At 32.3% G+C, this 21,761-nt stretch overlaps 1 protein-coding gene across 5 annotated transcripts in view; it reads left to right on the top strand.

The window, feature by feature from the left end:
* LOC126772780 (chaoptin) overlaps positions 1-21,761 on the top strand; it is a 69,317-nt gene that overhangs the window by 18,499 nt on the left and 29,057 nt on the right. For all 5 annotated transcript variants that reach the window (XM_050493354.1, XM_050493355.1, XM_050493356.1 and 2 more), the window contains one exon: positions 18,015-18,076. In XM_050493354.1, coding sequence (XP_050349311.1) covers positions 18,074-18,076 — 3 coding nt within the window. In that variant the 5' untranslated portion in view covers positions 18,015-18,073. The remainder of the gene's footprint in view (positions 1-18,014; positions 18,077-21,761) is intronic.

Below are 21,761 nucleotides of genomic sequence, written 5' to 3'. Positions count from 1 at the left end.
AGCTAGGTTCTGCTTTTGATAAGTTTCTCGACAAAAAAAGCAAAAATGAAATGCCCTGAGATTTACCAGAACCCAGAATAACGGGACTTGCAGTCTTATGATGACTTTATTTACGAAGTATTTTTTTTTATTGTATTAGATAGGTAGATGGGCAAATGAGCCATCTGATGTGGTCACCGCCGATCATAGACATTGCTATGAAAATAATTATTAACGATCCCTTACATCGCCAAAAACCAACCTTTTGAAGATGTTATGACCCTTGTGCCTGTAAGTTATACATCTCTCACCCTTCAAACAAGAATACTTAGTATTGTTGTTTGGCGGTGGAATATAAGCCGAGATGGCCCTGTGGTAAGAACGCGTGAATCTTAACCGATGATCGTTGGTTCAAACCCGGGCAAGCACCACTGAATTTTCATGTGCTTAATTTGTGATTATAATTCATCTCGTGCTTTACGGTGAAGGAAAACATCGTGAGGAAACCTGCATGTGTCTAATTTCACTGAAGTTCTGCCACATGTGAATTCTACCAACCCGCATTGGAGCAGCGTGGTGGAATAAGCTCCAAACCTTCTCCTCAAAAAGAGGAGAGGAGGCCTTTAGCCCAGCAGTGGGACAATCACAGGCTGTTACGGTTACGGTGGAATATATTATAATGCCTACCTAGATAGGCTTACCCAAATCTCTACAACCAAGTAAATAGCGACAATATTACGTAATAAAACCATTACTTCTGAATATATCACTAGTATTAAGATAGACGCCAATGTTTGTTTCATACCAAGGTCCGTCAACATTCAATTACATGATCGCTTGTGTATATAACTATACATAAACTGTTGGTATTTTATGTTACTTATACATTCTTTGTTTATAACTTCAAGTATACGTGTCACGATATAATTATCGTTAGTTTATAACGAGAACTTTAATGACAAAATATACGTGTAATTAATTTATTTTATATATATTCACACTAATAATATAAAGCTGACCGTCTTGTTGGTCTAGTGGATATGGGTGCAGATCCCGAGATTCTGAATTCACATCCCAGGTCGTGTGAATAAATATTTATTTTTCTTTCGAAGAAACTCAGTAGCAGCCCGGAGTGTGGAAGTTGGAAGTGTGGACACAAAAAGCTTGGCTTTGTGTGCTTTCCGAGGCACGGGACGGACTAGCTATATACTAGATCTATAGTATTAATCAACAATATATAATATAATACGAGTAGGTAAATATTTACATTTTTTATAGAATAGGGAGGCGGACGAGCATATGGGCCATCTGATGGTAAGTGGCCACCAACGCACATAGACATTGGCATTGTAAGAAATGTTAACCATTGCTTACATCACCAATGTTAAACCATCAACCTTGGAAACTAAGATGTTATGTCCCTTGTGCCTGTAATTTCACTGGCTCGCCGTTCAAAGCGGAATACAACAGTACCAAGTACTGCTGTTTTGCGGTAGAATATCTGATGAGTGGGTGGTACCTACCCAGACGAGCTTGCACAAAGCTCTACTACCAGTAAAATAAATAAAGTACATAAATAAAGCGTTGCATATAATATTGACGTATATAATATCGTCAAATTGAATTGAGAATAACATTAAGTAAAAATATAAACCTTTTACACATGCTTTTGCGTTAGTAATTAAATATCAACTCCACACGTTTTTCCCTAAGGATTCGCTCCAGAGTCGAATAAATATATCTACCTCGTTGTATACATTGCGTAAGAAAAATCATTGAATGAAACGGACTTACAAAGTGTCTGGAGTAACTCTTTGAGTGTAAAGTTTTCTTGGTTCTCAACTTATTTAAACTATTTATTTGTCGCGATAAATTGAAAACTGTTTAACAATTTCCTTAGTGATAAGACTGTGTACCCTTCTGAGTTGGTACCACCCAGACATCAAATATTCTACCGCTAAAGAAAACTTAGTATTGTTGTATTCCGGTTTTAAAGCGCAATGAGCTAGTTTTACTACAGGCATAAGGAGCTAGTTTTACTACAGACATAACATCTTACGAGTAGTTTCCAATGTAACGCATTGGCATTGTAGGGAACGGTTAATATTTATTTATTTATTAATTAGGAAGCCAAAGTTATATATTTAGAAATAAATTTTCTTATTACTTATATAAATAGTTAAAAAAAATATACCAATTATAGGTTAATTTAACATTCAAAAAATTTTAATATATTTATAAAATTATAATTAATATATTATTCATATAGCGCCATTCTTCAGATGATGAGCACTCACCACCATGGCCATTTTTCCGTTCACCTATTTATTTTATAAATAAAACACAGATTAAAAATCAGTTTACAACAACTTCATTTTACATTTGGCTTTTTCACAAAGAAGTTTAACCTATAATTTATGATTAAAGGAGTTTTCTTTTTTATGATAATATTATTTTTTCCAACAAAACTTTTTGTGTTATTCCAATTCGTTATTTACGAATTGAAGTTCATGAACGAATACATATTTAAGGCATTTTACTGGTGGTAGAACTTTGTGCAAGCTCGTCTGGGTAGGTACCACCCACTCATCAGATATTCTACCGCAAAACAGCAGTAATTGTATTGTTGTGTTCCGGTTTGAAGAGTGAGTGAGCATTGCTGATGTAAGCGATGGTTAACATTTCTTATAATGCCAATGTTTATGAGCGTTGGTGATCACTTACCATCAGGTGGCCCATATGCTCGTCCTCCTTTCTATTCTATAAAATATATCTATATATACATTTTATTTCTTTGTAGAAATGTATAATTACATTTATTTCATTTCATAATATATTTATATTTTTGCATTTATAACATTTAAGTGTAAAAATCCTTTAAATTAGACACCAATTCGTAAACTTGAATATTAAAACATTTATATACTTACTCGTGTGTTATGTACTTACCGTACCGTTTAAATAACTGTACATTTTTACTCTGACGTTCAACAGATTCTTATAATTTCGTAACGTCATTTTCATTTTCAATAACTCGACTGTATAATTACATTCTAATGGCTTATATTTGATGATATGATGAAAGTCCATTCGATTCTTACCTCATTATCGCTGATCATTTGTCATATACAACGTGTTTATACGTACATGCTTTATTTTTCTTTATTTCGCTGGAAAAACTAATTTACGCGTGTCCCCCACATGACGTGGGGAGGTATGTTCGGAGTATGTTAGTGCCTGGAACTCCAGTGCGCCGGAATACCCACTTAAAATTAGTAGAATTAGCAGAAACAACACCGTTTCTTCGGGGAGCGTCAAGGGATCGTTTGCATACTACAATGACAAAACGTACAGCGGTTACCAGAAGGTAGATATAGAAATATTATTAACAATTGCAAAATTATATTGTGTCTTATATGTGTAACGATGTTTCATGCGGTTAAGTGTATTTACATAGCAGATTTTCACCCACTACATGCAGGTTTCCTGACGAAGTTTTCTTTCACCGCCAAACACGATATAAACTAAAATTCAGAAGTTCTTGCCCGAGTTTGAATCATCGCCCGCAATCTTCGGTTAAGACTTGCATATTCTAACCGCTGGGCCACACTTATTCTAATCTCTGTTCATGACAAATTTATTATGTTTTAATAAAATGAGCATTAAACTTTTGAATATAATTAGCACAAGCGGTGAACAGACAAGAATTGACTATTTCTGTCTTAATGAAGCAACCGCTCGGGCTTATGATTAAACTAATGAGTCGTTGACGCGTGAAAAAATAAATTACGAAACAAAATTTCAAAGTATAAATTACTTTAATCTTGTTAAAAATATATTTTTTATTTTAACGTAGCCGTAAAATTATATTTTAGGACCATGTTGAATAACAGTCACAGTCATATTACATACCACAGATAATACTTATAAAAATATAATTTGCCAAAATAAGTTGCAGTCAAATCAGTTTGGAGACTTTTTTGCGTTTGTGGAAGTGTACCGTCAGCGGATAAATAAATACTTATTTATTTTTTAGTTATGTGTTAATTCAATCTCGGACATTTCGTAGTCGTCCACATCTTTGTTTGCGTTCATCGCATAAATCTTATTGATAATTCGTTCTGTTTGACAGAGAAAATAAAAGGCGTACGTACGTACAGTCAGATATCTAATGTATAATATATCCAATTAATAGACGATTCCATATTAATGACAACCTTGGTAAATAAATCTTATGGCGGAAGCCTTTTAAATAAAGTCATAACGTTAATTCCATTACTCTAACCTCTAGATACATAAATAGTTAACCCCTATGACGTTCGGTTCTGCACGGACGCATAACCTAACACGCTAACCAAATTGATTGCCAATAGTCCAACGCATTTCATGTCTGTACACAATGGGTTTTACCCATATCATTATATTTATTATTTTATTCTATTCATTGATCTTCAATACACAATCGGCATATTTACAAATTATCGTGTAAAAGTTCTAACACAATGTGAGACACACCACTAGAGGTTACACCATTAGAGGTTACATTATTCATTTATAACAGCAAAACTAAAAGCTACTATATTGGTAAATATATATAGATATTAAAAAAAAAGAAAGATGAATAACAAAATAAAATAACATAAGCTAATACAATAAAAATAATGATCTAAAAATAAAAAACAAATTATCACTAATTATGTAAAGAGATTTTTCAGGCCCTTCTCATATATCTGGTGGTAGGGATTTGTACAAGCTCGTCTGGGTAGGTACCACCCACTCATCAGATATTCTACCGCAAAACAGCAATACTTGATATTGTTGTGTTTCGGTTTGAAGGGTGAGTGAGCTAGTGTAATTACAGGCACAAGGGACATAAAATCTTAGTTCCCAAGGTTGGTGGCGCATTGGCTATAAGCGATGGTTGACATTTCTTACAATGCCAATGTCTAAGGGTGTTTGGTGACCACTTACCATCAGGTGGCCCATATGCTGGTCCACCTTCCTATTCTATATAAAAAAAATATGTATATGATAAGGCGAAGCTCAGTACACGTGTACAGATCTAATAGACTATTGTCTGAATTGACGTGGCGTATTAAGAGGAGACACTCATAGTATGAATGTCATTCTAAGCCCGCACGAAGGTTCCTATTTCTAGACTGTCTCGTGTTTAAGAGTTGAAGCTGTACAGGCCAGTACGGCAATTACATTCGTAAGAAAATCATAAATAATCTGTGGGCCATTATTGGATGGCGTAATGATCATTAGTTAATATTTTCAATTCGCGAGATGTTTGTTAAATGTCAAACTAAAAAAAGACGGAGTAATATAAGTTATACCACCGCTATACAACAATAATTTGTTACATTGTATTCCGGTGTAAAGTGTACCAGTGTAATTACAGGTTCAAGAAACATAGCATGTTGGCTCCTATTAGTATTTTTTCTGTCTTCCAAAAAAGAACAACCATGAGTGAATAATAAATTATAATTTTAACGCTAGTACTTTATGAAAATCTTAGTACTTTAATTCATTGGGCTGCCGACTGCTCAAGGATTATTAATACCCGCATAACATTTCTGAGTACTTTTTAAGTATTTACATAACGTAGCATAATTATTTTTCAGCTTATTCATAAGAGCTTTGGATTTGCTCGTTTGAAATATTACGATATAGCCAGCGTAATTATGTCTCTTTTATATTACTTTTTCTGATAAACATTTTCATTTTGACGTTTATTATACAAGTCAGTTTAATATGCAAGTCTGTACTGCTGTGAATTCGTAATAAGTAACGTACATAAATAGTCGTATAAATACAGAATGCCTAAAATATAACTTATGTAAATGTTATTTCAAGCTACGTAATAATATTTAAAATAACGTTTTTAAAAACGTAAAAAATTTCAACGTCGTTGACGAAAATCTTTTAGTATTTATTAAGCACTTAGCTGGAGGATATTAAAAGGAGGCCTTATAAAATTGGCTTCGTTATAAGACCAGGTGCTTAAGTAAAAGGCGGGTGTGGCGGGATTTTATTAAATTGTTCTCATACCCAGCGAACCTTACAATAAATTACGTTTTGATGAAGTATCAAGTTTTGTTGTAAATTTTATGAAAATATAATTTCATTTAAAAACCTTGATAAATCTGGACTGATCATCATGTATATATCTCACGACTAGACAAAGCCTCCTCTATGATTTTGTTTTCACATCTTTTAAAACGTGTTTTTTTTTTAACTTAAACATTAACTATAAATATTGAAACAATTAACAAACGACTTATTCAATTAATTGTTAGAAGAAGAATATAATCTGAATAATTATAAATGACTTTAGCTTGTAAATTTCTTTTAAATGCAATAACACGTTGCTAAGCAACAAGAAACACGGTATTCTGTAAAAGTTATTAAGCATTAAACAAAACCGATTTTGAAGTTCGAGCCCATAAAAATATTTATCTCCTATTTCACACTCTTAGGTATTTTCCCTTCAAATTCAAATGGGACCAAATGGGAAGTATACCCTCCCAAACAAAACAAAAAGAATTTTCCAAATGGTTCACAAATGAACGAGTTCTCAGGTAACAAAAACATTAAAACAAAACCAACCGAATTGAGAACGTCCTCTTATTTGAAGTCAGTTAGAAAGAAGGTTCACGTGTTCAAGCCACTGGAAATTTCGGCTCTCAACAGTGTTTTTTATATAAAATCCTATTCGTTACATAAAAATATAAAAATTAACAAAAAAAGTTCTATTGCGAACCTGTACAAATAAGATACATCATAATGACGTAAGTGAAAATTGATTTCGGCGTCTACTGTTTGCGTTTATTACGAGACGACTTTCGCTTCTCCCTTTATTCCAGCAGTTATTTTTTTTAAATGAAAATCTAACTTAAACATAGAATGTCCTGTACGTACTCCACTTTCCGGCTTATTTATTTCTATTTCCACACAATTAAATACAAAATAATCAAATGTAGCTTTTAAACCATTTACATTACGGCACATTTTTCCATGTTCGATATTTTTAGGCAAGTGATTTGAGGATTTCAGGTACCCAAAAGTATCGCAAAAGAATTTTATTTTAATATAAAATGTTACATCAGGAATGTCGTATCGGACATTGTTATTTTTATCCGACAAGTTCTGAGGTTGCTTTATGAAATACGCAAATAAATAAATAAAGAAAGATCAAAGCTTCAGAAAGCATCTCATCCCTTTGATGTTATTTTTCGATATTACGAAACATTTGGGCAAGTTATAATTATAATAATTATTGATTCTAAAAGGGCTAAATCTTCACAAAATTTTATTTTTTTAATCATTACTTTATTATAAGTACGTAGTAATATTTTAAAACGAGCGTCGTTGCCTCGAGATCGCAATTTCAAATCAATCAAACTTGTGAAAGTTTTCGTAATAGCTTTTTGTCAAGTTGCAAATGAACTAATGATCTTCAAACGCCTGAATAGATCTTCACAAATTAGATAACCATCTTGATCACATTAAGTTTAAAACAGAAAAAAACCGCATCAAAATTGATCCATTCGTTTGAAAGCTACGATGCTACATGCATAAACATATATACAAGCATACGCACGTTACACTTATAATACCCCTCTTGTTATGCTACATTGGGGAAGTAATATTATTTATGCCATGTTTAATTTGTATTTACATATAAAGAACCTAATAAATATTTCTTACATAAATCTCAATGAACCTTGATCTAAAAATTCTTACATAGAGATATGTTATTGGCTTGTCATAAATCAAAATTGAATTTTACATTTGGAATCAACTTTATAAGCAGAATATCATTAATGGTTGTTTATGTATGGGATTTAAGAATATATAATCCCTAACAGTTTCGAAGGCCGTATGGAAAGGAAGCCAGCATAGTTTCCGATTTAATCCGGATCGAAACGAGGGAACGAGGAAATTGGGTCGCTCCGTTAATTATTATCAGTAGTATGATTTCTTCACTTGAAGGTTATTTCAAGCTTAACATAATAATATATAACAAAATAATTATTTAAATTATGAACTTAAATAGGTCTATAAACGTCAAATTAAAATGTAGATAATGTATAAATCATGATCACGTTGATTGGCACAAATGTTAGCAGCATTTCACAGCATTGAATTGCATTATGAATGAGCCTTCCACCATTTGAAATGATATTAAGAGAATCTTTTAGAAGTATTTCTACACTATTACTCCAAGGTCCAAGTGTTTCGACTACAACCGGAGTAAAAATATCATTTTGAATCGGTCGAGATATTAAATAGTCTTCTAACCTGAATAAATGGGCAATTTTTAATCGGATTATAAGCTCGAAACAAATAACCTCTTCAGCTTTATAAGTGGAAAAAATATGATCTTAGTAATTTTACTTAAGACGATACTCAACAGACTTTGACAAGATTAATTTTGACTTAATTTCAATTCTGCCTTACTTATAAACGTCGCTTAGCGGCTATAGTTAAACACATATTTCGCTCTTTCTGACATTATTCATTTGACATTCGAAAGAAGAAGACACAGCATTCTTTAAATAATAACCCCTACCACCGTTTAAAAGTAACTTTACTAGGTAATAGGGCTTTGTGTATATCCGTCTGGGTAAGTGCCCACTCATGAGATATTCTACCGCTAAACATCAATACTATGTATTGTTTCGGTTTAAACGAAGAGTGATCCCGTCTAACTATAGGCACAAGGTCCACAGCATCATATTTGCCAAGGTCGGTGGTCCATTGGTGATGTAAGGGATGTATAATATTTTTTACATTGCCGATATTTACGAGCGACAGTGACCATTTACCATCAGGTGGCCCATTTGGTCGTCCTAACCTATAAAATAAAAAAGCTGTTAAATTTTTATCCGTAAATTTACGATAAGGTTTTATAATAATATATATTTGTGCCGTCAGCACATCGCCTTTTTAGTTGTACTTCATATTGGCTTATTTTAATGTATTGATCAGTACAGGATACTCAAATAATTGTGACGTGTCATAAACAAAAATATTTTATTTCTTCGGTCTTTGAGTATTGGCTAGCCTCATACCTGGATCCGTCTATGAATAATATACGCCTCAGTATCTCAAGATAGCCTACACGCTAAATATTAATTACTACATGAACAGAAATGTACCATTTTAGAATTACTCAAGATATTTAATTACAAAGAAAAGTGTTATTCTCACTAATTTCGCCCTTAATTAAATTCGAGTAGGTATAAATGTATTTACTTGGAGAATCTAACGAACCTCATTAGACTGATCCTTAGGTAAATATTAAATTTCCTATAGGAGAGATATTCATGTGAACTTAATTAAGATAGTATATTATGTACTTACTATGCTTGATTTTCATATAAGTACAATTTAAAAAGCTCTTACCTACTGTGGAACCAGTTACTCCATTAGTTTAGGCTGTGCGTTGTTAAGCCGAGGTGGCCCAGTGGTTAGAACGCGTGAATCTTAACCGATGATCGTGGGTTCAAACCCGGGCAAGCACCACTGAATTTTCATGTGCTTAATTTTTGATTATAATTCATCTCGTGCTTAATGGTGAAGGAAAACATCGCGAGGAAACTTGCATGTGTCTAATTTCATTGAAATTCTGCCACTTGTGTATTCTACCAACCCGCATTGGAGCTGCGTGGTGGAATAAGCTCCAAAACCTTCTCCTCAAAAGGGAAAGGAGGCCTTAGCCCAGCAGTGGGACATTAACAGGCTGTTACTGTGTGTGCGTTGTTATGTCAGTCAGTGATTCAGTTATTCTTTTATATAAATTTATATAGATTGGCTAAAATTACACAAAATAATAATATTTTTATTCTTATATATTTTTTTACGAATGCATTGGTTACAATGATGCTGAAGTGTTCTGGTGGTGTGGTGGTGGTCTTATTAACGAATATGTAACGAAAGGTCACAGGCTCATACCCAGGTGCTTACCACTGTGCTTTCATGTGTTACTAAGTGATCTCGTGCTCTCTGCTAAAGGAAAACATACACTACGGTAAGAAAACCTGTGTCTCATTTGAAATCACAGCGTGGTGAAAAAAGCTACAAACCTTCTCCGTAAGAGGAGGGGAGGCCTTTGCACAGCAGCCAGTCATTTACAGATTTCTTTTAACTTTACCGATATTTTCTCGAACAATGTTTTTAAAAACATTTTACTAAAAAAACATGTATCTATCACTATATGCATATATAGTGACAGATATTCAAACCAGAGTTTTGTAGTACCTCTTAAGTGTTCGCCGATGCTCATATCGATGAATTTCACAGCAGCATGAGAAAAAGAACTGCGTCAATATCAGGAAGGTTATAAATCATTATCATATAAAGGTTATAAATCATAATCATATAATATTATAATCATCATATATATTATAATATCAGGAAGGAAATATCAATGGCATCCTAGCTATGCTATTAATTTTTAAAAAAGAACTATTAATGTTTGTAAAAAATAAATGAAATTACTAACATAATATGATACTCTTTTATAATTAACTATAGTCCGTAATCCGTAACAGCCTGTGAATGTCCCACTGCTGGGCTTAAGGCCTCCTCTCCTCTTTTTGAGGAGAAGGTTTGGAGCTTATTCCACCACGCTGCTCCAATGCGGGTTGGTAGAATTCACATATGGCAGAATTTCAGTGAAATTAGACACATGCAGGTTTCCTCACGTTGTTTTCCTTCACCGTAAAGCACGAGATGAATCATAATCACAAATTAAGCACATGAAAATTCAGTGGTGCTTGCCCGGGTTTGAACCCACGATCATCGGTTAAGATTCACGCGTTCTTACCACAGGGCCATCTCGGCTTTATATTATTAACTATAGTGTTTAGCTGAAATACAGGTATATATAAAATCTATTCAACTGCTTTAATCTCAGAAATCAATAGAAAGTTTATTATCGTTCCACTTATGTGTTCATAATTCATTCCTTGCGTGCTATGGGATATTACGAAGGGGGAGCGAACAACATATAATCTAGAAACGCGCTTGATTTTGTGGTTAAATTAATATTTTGAGGAGATGCCTTGCGTGTCCTGTTTTAGAAGATAATAGCTAGGATAGCCTCGCGTTGCTCCCATAGAACTTGGTATCTTTTGAATATATTATCCACCGTCTCAAATAAAATGACTTAAATAATACGACATCAGATCCATAATGCTTGGGTTAGTTTTCCGAATCGAGTTAACAAAAGTTTTCGAGATTTTTTGTATCGAGAAATTCTAAAAAAGCCGAGATGGCCCAGTGGTTAGAACGCGTGAATCTTATCCGATGATCGTGGGTTCAAACCCGGGCAAGCACCACTGTATTTTCATGTGCTTAATTTGTGATTATAATTCATCTCGTGCTTAACGGTGAAGGAAAACATCGTGAGGAAACCTGCATGTGTCTAATTTCATTGAAATTCTGCCACATGTGTATTCTACCAACCCGCATTGGAGCTGCGTGGTGGAATAAGCTCCACAACCTTCTCCTCAAAAGGGAGAGGAGGCCTTATCCCAGCAGTGGGACATTAACAGGCTGTTACGGTACTGTTACTGTTACTGTACTGAGAAATTCTCAGTAGTATCAGGATTAACAAAGTTAACAGTATACTGTGCTCTGGAAACCACGTAGAGTTATTGGTCCGCCGGTGATGTCGGATTGCAGTCTTATCAGATTATGATAATGAGGAATAGAGAGTGCACCTGTGTTCGAGTACAAAAGCCTGCATTGCAATACCTCATATGACGTTGGTTTGTCTTTGAACATTGGCACAATGGTTGTTTTGTTTAGGAAAACATTTATCTATTTGCATATCATTGTATAAGATTTTTGATATATACGAAATGGATTTATGTTCTGAAAAATAATAAAATAATGATTAAATATTGATCTATGAATACATGTGCTCCCAATTACATATAAAGCTGTCAATAACTTGCTGCGTGAATGATCGTTAAATAATCGTACAAGTCGAGTAACAGACACAATCGTTACAAATAAACGAGACTATGAAGCTGTCTTAGGCGGAGAATTGTAGGTCGTAATTCGTAATTACAACAATTAGTCAAGCTTTATATGGAGACGAATTTATTTACCTACATCGTACATTCGTAGCATGTTTCAGACGTTCATTATGAAACGTAATAAGTCACATGCTATTTGTTAATATAACAGGAATAATCCATCGCAGCTTTTAAAGAACAAAATAGTATATACTATATTGTGTTTATATGCGACTATATTTAAGTGTCGTATTTCATATGGGAAAAATATACTTTAAATTTTTATATTATTCTCCATTCTTCGACTTAATGCAATCAACCCATTGAGTGCATTAGTCTAATAAGGTAAAAATATAGTGCCCTTCTCACAAAAACCTTTCTTAGTGTGATTTTGAAATATCTAATCCAAAATATTCTTTATTCGCTTTTTCTTTGGCAAAAGCATTTATTCTTTATTCGCTTTTTCTTTGGCAAAGCATTGGCAAGAAAGTTTCCCTTCATGGATATGTGTTAATATTCTTAATTATTTGTGTGCTAGACCATTCCATAATTAATTTATTTAGGCTACCATTTATATTATTGAAAATATATTCTATTTTCAAATACATATATTTTTTAATTGGAATAAAATATTATAATTAAACCGCATTGCTGGATTACACATTTTAAACACGAGGTATAGATTAGCCAAATGAAAAGTTGATATTACCGTACCGTATTTGAGAGAGGTCGTTGACCCAGTTCTCAATATTTTTTATACATGCCTACATCTATATTATTGTTTTTTGTTAATTTTAAATCTTATTAAGAGATATTATATTATTTTGTTATTAATGACTAAAATATATATTATAAATTAAATCGAATTTAAATTAAAAATCTGATTTTTAATTTCCAAATATATGTATAACTAATAATTTTAAAAGAATATTTATAAAAATACGCGTGCAACTCAGTACACGTCGCACAACTGAAATAAGTAGGTACGTGCAAAAATTTTTACCATATAAAACCTTTTCGTAAGAAATAATTATATTTTCTTATGCTATTATTTAACTTCACCTTTTCGAACGTTTAAGTAAAAACGTACAAGTGAATATTTTGCCAGTTTACCAACCAGCAAAGGTAAATTTGCACACATTTTTGAAAAAAAAAAATAATCAAATATTGTATTTTACTCTCCTTTCTAATGTCTCGAAAAACATTAGGCCGTTAAAACTTAAATCATTCTAGGAATGAGCAAATAAATCTTTTGTTCACAATATTCATACATTCATTAAGATTTAGATTATGATTATTCCTTCCTTGAATTTTACTTGAAATGAAATTCTTTATGTCACAAAGTTCATATAACTTTTTATCTCTGTTACTTTATAGTCAGCGCTCTTCTTCTGTTAAGTGTGAATTTTAGAAATATGCACTCTGTTTTCAAAATATAATATTGATTAATATAAAATCTACGAATCATTCTTGAAAAATAGTTAGTCCACGCTGTCTCATTAAAACAAAATGAAATGATTTGTCTTCACCGATTTACTACTTGAAAAACTAAGTGATTCGTGACGGGATTTTAACGCGTTCTTGTGATTCTTGTGAAAGATACACGTGTGCTATCATCGCAATCTTGACTTGTTAAATTTGGAAATATATTATACAAACTTAAATATATTTTTATTTCAGATTTGAGAAACTGGGAAATGCTAACATTCTTGCGAGCAATGCCGTCGGTGTGATCGTATTTTAAATGAATAATTTCAATATGCGAATGATAAACAGAAGCGTAACAGCGTAGCTTTATTTACACATATTACAAATAAACCTGTGGTACAATCAGCAATGAGGTCTTATATATTTTGGGTATTTTTTGAATAGAATAAATAATCATTAAGAATATTATTAGTAGTTCTTTTTTAAATATACTATATATCAGACTATCTTTGCATAAATTCGGAAAAAGAGTTGATCGACTTAATGGATTTTGATTAAATTATATTATATTATGAAGATATTCTAAAGCACGTAGGTAAATTAAAAACTAGGTATTTTTTATTAATTCTAGTGATCTCACTTTAAACGCGAACAGTAACAGAATCATTTTCTTACCATTTCCGATTCTCAATATCATTTCTATATGTTAATTCAAATCAAAACTAAAGATTAAAAACAGAAATACAAGAGTTTTAATTGACTCCATAACGTACTTATAAGGCATCTTGTAATACAAACTCGAAGTCATGATTACTATTGTTCGTATTTCCGTTCCACTTTAACATCAATGTGCTATGAATAGGCACGTTCATTATATAATGCTGGTCAGTAGCTTGATATAAGCTCAAAGGTCCTGGGTTCAAAACCCAGGTCGGGCTAATAAATGGTTATTTATGTAGCAACTCGGATTCAGGAAATTTCCAAAAAGCACTGAATTTCTGATACCAGTCTACTATATATTATATATGCAACTACCGTTATATTCGCAGCTTCTGGCGTTGAATCTTAACAAGGCCATAAATATTGAATCAAATTTTCGCAGCCCATTTTATCAACATTCACATCGAATATAAAATTAACGCTCACATAGTACTTTGGCTCGGTAAATCCGTGACACGTTTTTTCTATAGTTCCTGACTTAGAAAACTGTTTATAAAAATAGTAATTATAATATACAAACAGCTGCATTCTGTTCCCTTACTTTCAGATTAACAATACACTCAAGAAACACTTGACGTGTTTATTGATAACTATTACTACTGCTACTAGTCCGCTGGATTTGAAGCCAAGGTCAGAGAATCATCAGCCTTATTAACTAGCCATTAAACCAACAGGCAGTTGAATAATTAAATGCAAGGCACAGATTAATACTTGTTGACTTTAGTAGAGTAAATTTACAATCAAGCTAATTATTTACTTTAATTAATTAATGTATTTAATAATTATCCAAATTATATTTATCTATCACTACATATTATAAGACATAGTACCCCGTCGTGTCCGTCTGTCTGAACGCAATAAACTCAAAAAGTATTAAGCTTATTTTCATATGGTTTTCACCAACGAACGGAGTAATTCATAAGGAAGGTTTTGGTGTATAATTCATTTTTGGTGTATAATTCATGGTTTTGTGTAATTTGAATGGAATATGGCCATAAATATTGCATAAAAAAGTTCTGAAAAAATCATGCCGACTGGTAGATTTACTGACGTGTGCCGCGTAAACCATTAGGGCAGTGATTCTTAACCTTTTTTTTGTTGCGGCACACTTTTAACGATTCCAAAATTTGGCGGCTCACAAAAAAAAATAAGTATAAAAATTATTTACTTATTTACTTATGTATAGGTATACACACTGTGTAAAATAGATTACGAACCCAATAACATTTTATGGTTTTAAATATCTATTCCAGTTAAAAGGAATTTTTTTAATTATATTATTTAATAATATTAGAATAATTATGTCTAAAATTTGGAGTTCACACTTTTAGAATTTCGCGGCACAGTGGTTGAGAATCACTGCATTAGAGTTTTATGTTTTACGATATAAAAGTTTTGTTGACCCTTATTCGAGCTTGTCTACTATAGAAATAAAAACGAATGTTTGAATGTTTGCCCTCTGAACAATTGATCCGATTGTAATGTAATTTCCTTAGCTGTACTTACGCTCGGTAAGGTTGCTGGCCCATAAAAATAAGATTGTTTTCTTCGCATGTTCGTCCTTTAATACAAGCGTTAAATGTTGATTATGATTTAACTCGTGTGAAGCCGAAACGAGTAGCTTGTTTTTTATAATTATAAATAAAATATGTAGTTTCATGCCAGCTCTTTTAGGTGTAGTCTGCATCGGTTCCCAACCGATGAAAACTCGGATGTTGTCGGAGTTGAGACTCATAAAGGTAACGGATTCCACCCACTCCCACCACCACCTAATGGAAAGTGGTCACCAACGCTCAAAGACATTGGCATTCTATGAAATGTCATACCTTGGGAACTAAGATGTTATGTCCCTTGTATATATAATATCACTCACCCTTCAAACCGGAATACAACAATACCAAGTACTGCTGTTTTGCGGTAGAATATCTGATGAGTGGGTAGCAACACAGACGAGTTTTCAAGAAGCTCTACCACCAGTTTATTATTGTTTACTATTATCAATATAAGAGTAAACAATAATATTGTATGTTCTATAACATAAGTCGAAATGCCCCAGAAGCTAGAACACGTGAAAATGAACCAAACGCGGTTCAAACGCGGCAGCCACCGTAGAATTTACATGTGTTTTTATAATTCATCTCGTGATTAGCGGTGAATGAAAAATCATGATGAAACCTGCATGAGTTGGATGAAATTCTATCACATGTGTAACCAATCCACAATTCATACCAATCCGTATTGGAGCAGAGTTGTGGAATAAGCTTCAAACCCTTCACATATTATTGAGTGTATGATGTATATCAACATTCCATTTATAAATCTCAAAATAGCGGATATGTTTGAGTGATATTATAAACAGATACGAGTTAGTATTTGATTTATAAAATACGATTCGGTTAATTTCATCGCGTACTAGAACACTTGATTTATGATGTATATATTATTTCTAGAACTTTCCTAGTTAATTTCTGTCTCTTACGACATTTCTATGTAATTTCGTTTCTACCAAATACAAAAAATCGACATGAAATTAGTTAGATAGATTTTTTATTGATATTCGTTTAATATATTATACATTCTTTTTTCTTTCATATTGATATATTTTTTCATTTTGAAATAAATCTTATAAAAACAAAATATTTATATAAATAGTACTTATCTATATATTTAGAATTAACCGATTATTATTCCTTTATAGTCTTCTATATTTTGTTTTTCTTTCTATATAAAATTGATTTTTTTTATTAAAATTTTATTGGGAATTTTATTGTTTTAATGTTTATATTTTATTATTTTGAAAATTTCATTTAAAAAGTAAATAAATACATAAAAATAAAACTTGAGATAAGTAACAATTTAAGAGTGCTCACATAATCAGCCTGCTCAATTTTCTTAAATTAATATTACAAAGGTAGGAGATCAAACAGGCCGTTAAGGTGATGATAAGAAGTTACTTTCGCTCCTTTTTCGCTCATTAAAATTAAAACCTGTAACGAACCAAAATCACAATACACCATAAACTGATAATACACCGCCAACCAAGGGATCTATTATTATGTTCATTATGTTTGTAATTATATTTATTCACTTTTCTTTTTTATAGTATAGGTAGGCGGAAGAGCACATGGGTCACCTGGTGATAAGTGGCCACCTACGCCTATAGACATTAGCATTGTAAGAAATGTTTACCATCGCTTACATTGTCAATCCGCCAACAACCTTAGAAACTAAACTAAAACTCCCTTGTGCACTGTCTCACTCACCCTTCAAACCGGAAACCAACAATACCAAGTACTGCTGTTTTGCGGTAGAATATCTGATAAGTGGGTGGTATCTGCCCAGCTTGCACAAACTACCAACTGTAATTAAACCAGAACAAAGCAATAAACATTTTGATACGAAATATAATTAAATTTATCATTCAATGTAAGCAATATATGTAGTATAAATTATAGTTGTAAAATTTGAAACTCGATTTAATCCGTTTAAAATATTTAATATATAAACGGTTATGGATTACCTATGTATAATAAATAGGTATATACATATTACTAATTGTATTAAAGCTCTCGAGTAAAACTCGAAATTAAATTATTCCCATAATAACGCTGTTGAAAAATTAATCCAAACAGTATCGTATCGTATCGTATTCTACACATTATATTTTTAATACAAAAATTCTATTATCTGTCATGCTCGTCAGAAATGTATAATCATTATTTATATAACATATAATATTTAGAATTATATTCTGGTTGAATCTTACAAAAATATGTTCAATACAACGTTTTTACATAATCGGTCAAAACAATAATCTCCGCGCCCTATATTCAACTATTTCAATCTTTTCAGGATGCTGACCGACTGAGCCGAATGCTGTTTTATGGGGAAGTGCACTTACATTTGCAGTCATGGTGAGTTCATAACGTGATAATAACTTGAAAGCTTTAAAACATGACGAATATTTATACTTCGATAGAAATAAAATCGTATTTGATTTTTACAAATAATATATTTATGACAAACATTAAATTTCCTGCTTGACAATAACCTTTTGGTGTTGGAACAACTGGTTTCATCCGAAACATGTAATTTTTTAACCGTCCTAGATCTTGCCTCAAATCCGAGTGGGCTCCGATGAGTTTTCATGTGCCAAATTTGCGTATAAAAATGATATTGCGCTCAATGATGCAGCAAAACATCTTGAGAATACGAGCATGTTTTTCAATGAAAATCAGCTGAATTATCCTATATAGTAGCTCAAAATCTCAAAAAGAGTGGAAGTATTAGCCCAGCTGTGAGTCACAGACTGTTAATTCTTTTTTTTTACGTGAATAAAGTAAATCACACATAACCAAACTGCATCATATAAGCTAAAATGTCACCAATTGTATGGTTCGCTACAATTTAACTAATATTATAAATGCAAAAGTGAGTTTGTTGGTTGGTTTGTAACGCCTTCACGTCTAAACTACTCAGACAATCATCATGAAGTTTTGCAAAGACGTTATCATTAAAAACATTAAAATTCAGAATAGTGTAAAATGCTAACAGGTAGTGAGAAGTTAGATTAATAAAGAGTTTAATAGTAGAGATTCATTGGCAACAAGTTATAAACTATTATACATCATTATATCAGGTAAAATGAAATGAGATCTACAAAGGTACATACTTCCATATATTATGAACATATCTAAAAGATTCTTTATAATTTACATTTTAGTAGATTTACGTTATTAATTTTTTATTATTTTAGTCAAATTTAAAATAGTCCCTCCCGATTCCCACCCGACGCAAAGCTGCCCATAATGCAGGCCGCATTTCCGCGCTGTATGGCAATGGACAACCTTTGTGCCAAGTGGGACATACATCATTATTGCAATATATTAAAAAAAATTTAAGAAAATATTTCAAATTGTCATTAAAATTATCTATTGTAATAGCTCTTAATAACTGTTATGACTTTATATATATATATTTGTATTACAGACAGAAGTTAAATACCTTTGTAGGTAGGTGGATAGGTATGGTGATTATAGTCTTACCCTTGCCCCATTTTAACCTCTTTGTAGTTACAATCAATATAAATTCCTTTGAAAACGTCGTGTGAATTTAACGACTTTGTAATTCAATTGTATGCCAACATACGAATGCATTTAAGTTTTTACTACACCAATCAGCTTTCGGCCTTGACAAGATTGACCTCTTTAGACAGATATTGCAGAAAATATTTAAACCGGGGATAAACCTCGTTTGGATCGATATGTTAAAAATCTTCGTTAAAAACATCATTATATAAAAAATAAAAACAAATATTCTATTCGATAATATATCTAATATTTAAAGTTTTCTTATGACAAATGTATTTATGATTCATTTTATAACTGAATATATTACATGTATTCAAAACATTATTTTCAAGGAATCTTGTTTCATTCAAGTTACTTATGAAGTTGAACTCGATATGTTTGTTATGAAAATATGTAAAGCTTTTCTGTATGAACATTATAATGTTAAAGACTGACACGACAAATGTTCCTATAAATGTTATCACCAATTCATCACATATTTTACTGCCCAATTAAATTGCCTACAGCAATATTAAGTTATTCCAGTTTATATTATCAGTGTTATTACTGGCACATAGATGTTATGAGACATAACATCTTAGTTTCAAAGGTTAGTGGTGCATTGGTTATGTAATGGATAGTTTATATTTCTTACAGAATCAATGTCTATGTCAGTGGTGAGGACTTACCAACAGCCAACCTATACAACTGCCAACCTATTTAATATATATTATATTAACTATTGTTTGTCTCGTTAGTCTAGTGGCTAAATGTAAGGCCGCAGACTCAGAGATCCTGGGTTCAATTTCCAAGTCGGGCCAATAAAAAGTTATTGTTTTTTTTCTGTCAGAAAATTATCAATAGCAGCCCGGAGTCTGGAAATTGGAAGTGTGTACCATCCCGTGCCTCGGAAAGCACGTAAAGCCGTTGGTACTGCGACGGAACTGTTTCTGGTCGTATTGAATTGCCGTTTCATGATTGCGCACACACTTGTGAACTATAATATCTCCTGCGCAGTTGGCTAATCTCTCTTGATATTGGCCGCCGTGGCCGAAATCGGTCTGGAGGACATTATATATATTATTGTCGTTGCATATCACTGTCTGCCATTCACGATCGTGTTCTAAGTTGCGTTTCGCGTTTGTTCGTATAGAATTACTCGTCAGTCTTACTTTGTTTGCATCTAAAGCCAAATAAACTATGTCGACAATCGCTGAAATTCGCAATACTGACAGTTTATAGTTTTAATCAATGTATAATATTATACCTATTATATGGGGAAACGAAAGGGTTCCTAGGAAATAGTCATAAAATATAAATTTCCTTGGGTCCTACGTATATAGGCTTAAGAGATTTTGAATATATGTTTGGTAGTAAATACCCTGAACGCTAAAAGTGATAATAAATAATGATTTATTATCACTTTTAGCGTTGAAATGGATAATGATCCATTATAGTTAAATAATAAAAAATTGCAACTTAATGCAAATATTTAAATCCAAATTAGCACGTTATAAATACGTAGTGGTAAATTTAAAAACGATACATATTTTTTTATATTTACATAAATATTTTACCTACGAAGAACGATAACTACCTGCATAATATTGTCTTAAAATATTGTAAACATTTCTTATCTAAGTGACTTTTTTTGTCTTTTTGAGGAATAAATGTATGTACACTTAAATATATATAATAATAACTTGAAACGTCTTTATTGCTAAAGAATAAGAGAAAATACAGTCAGCATATGACCAAAAATATTAAAAAAAGCCTTAATAAATGTGGCCGTGACTTGAACATGTGAATATTCATCGAAGTATGCGGTTAAGCCCGGACAAGTACTACTGTGGTTTCATGTGATCGATTTATTTCTATAATTCATCTTGCGGTGAAGTAATTTCATTTTATTGTGAAAAACCTGCACATATCAAATGAACTTCTTTCATATGTGTATACACCAACATATTTAAGAGCAGTATTAAAAAATTAGGAGAAAAGGTCCAGCAGTTGAATATGAAGAGACTCAGAGCTAAAAATTACTAAAGTAATAGTGCAAAACACCTAGGTATCCACCAGCTGTTTATCAGTTATTCAAACGCCAATTTCAGTACTTTATATGGGAAGGGATAAAATGTGTTCGATTTTCATCATTATACTTCATGATAAGTGGTTATGACTTGGCATTGGCATTGGAGTTGATTAAAAATCTTTAAGCGTCAGTGTCTATGGCTGAACTCAATGTCGTTGGAAATTAAACAATAATTCGTTAATGTTCCATTGCTAGACAGTCCTGTTGTTAAAGTGAATAGTTCAGTGTAAATCCGGAATGCTTCTGCAATAGATTCAAAATAATATTGATCTTGACAAATACCAAGAAAAACGAAGACATGTCTCTTGGTTGGGTTTAAAAATAGGAAATATAAAAGCTGTTTCAATAAAATTTAAACATCTTCCGTAACCGTACCGTAACAGCCTGTGAATGTCCCACTGCTGGGCTAAAGGCCTCCTCTCCTCTTTTTGAGGAGAA

The sequence above is a fragment of the Nymphalis io genome, chromosome 13 (assembly GCF_905147045.1).
Source record: "Nymphalis io chromosome 13, ilAglIoxx1.1, whole genome shotgun sequence".
NCBI classification, from domain to species: Eukaryota; Metazoa; Arthropoda; class Insecta; order Lepidoptera; family Nymphalidae; genus Nymphalis; species Nymphalis io.
The sequence above is the reverse complement of the archived record's forward strand: the minus strand, read 5'-3'. Positions and strand labels throughout refer to the sequence as shown.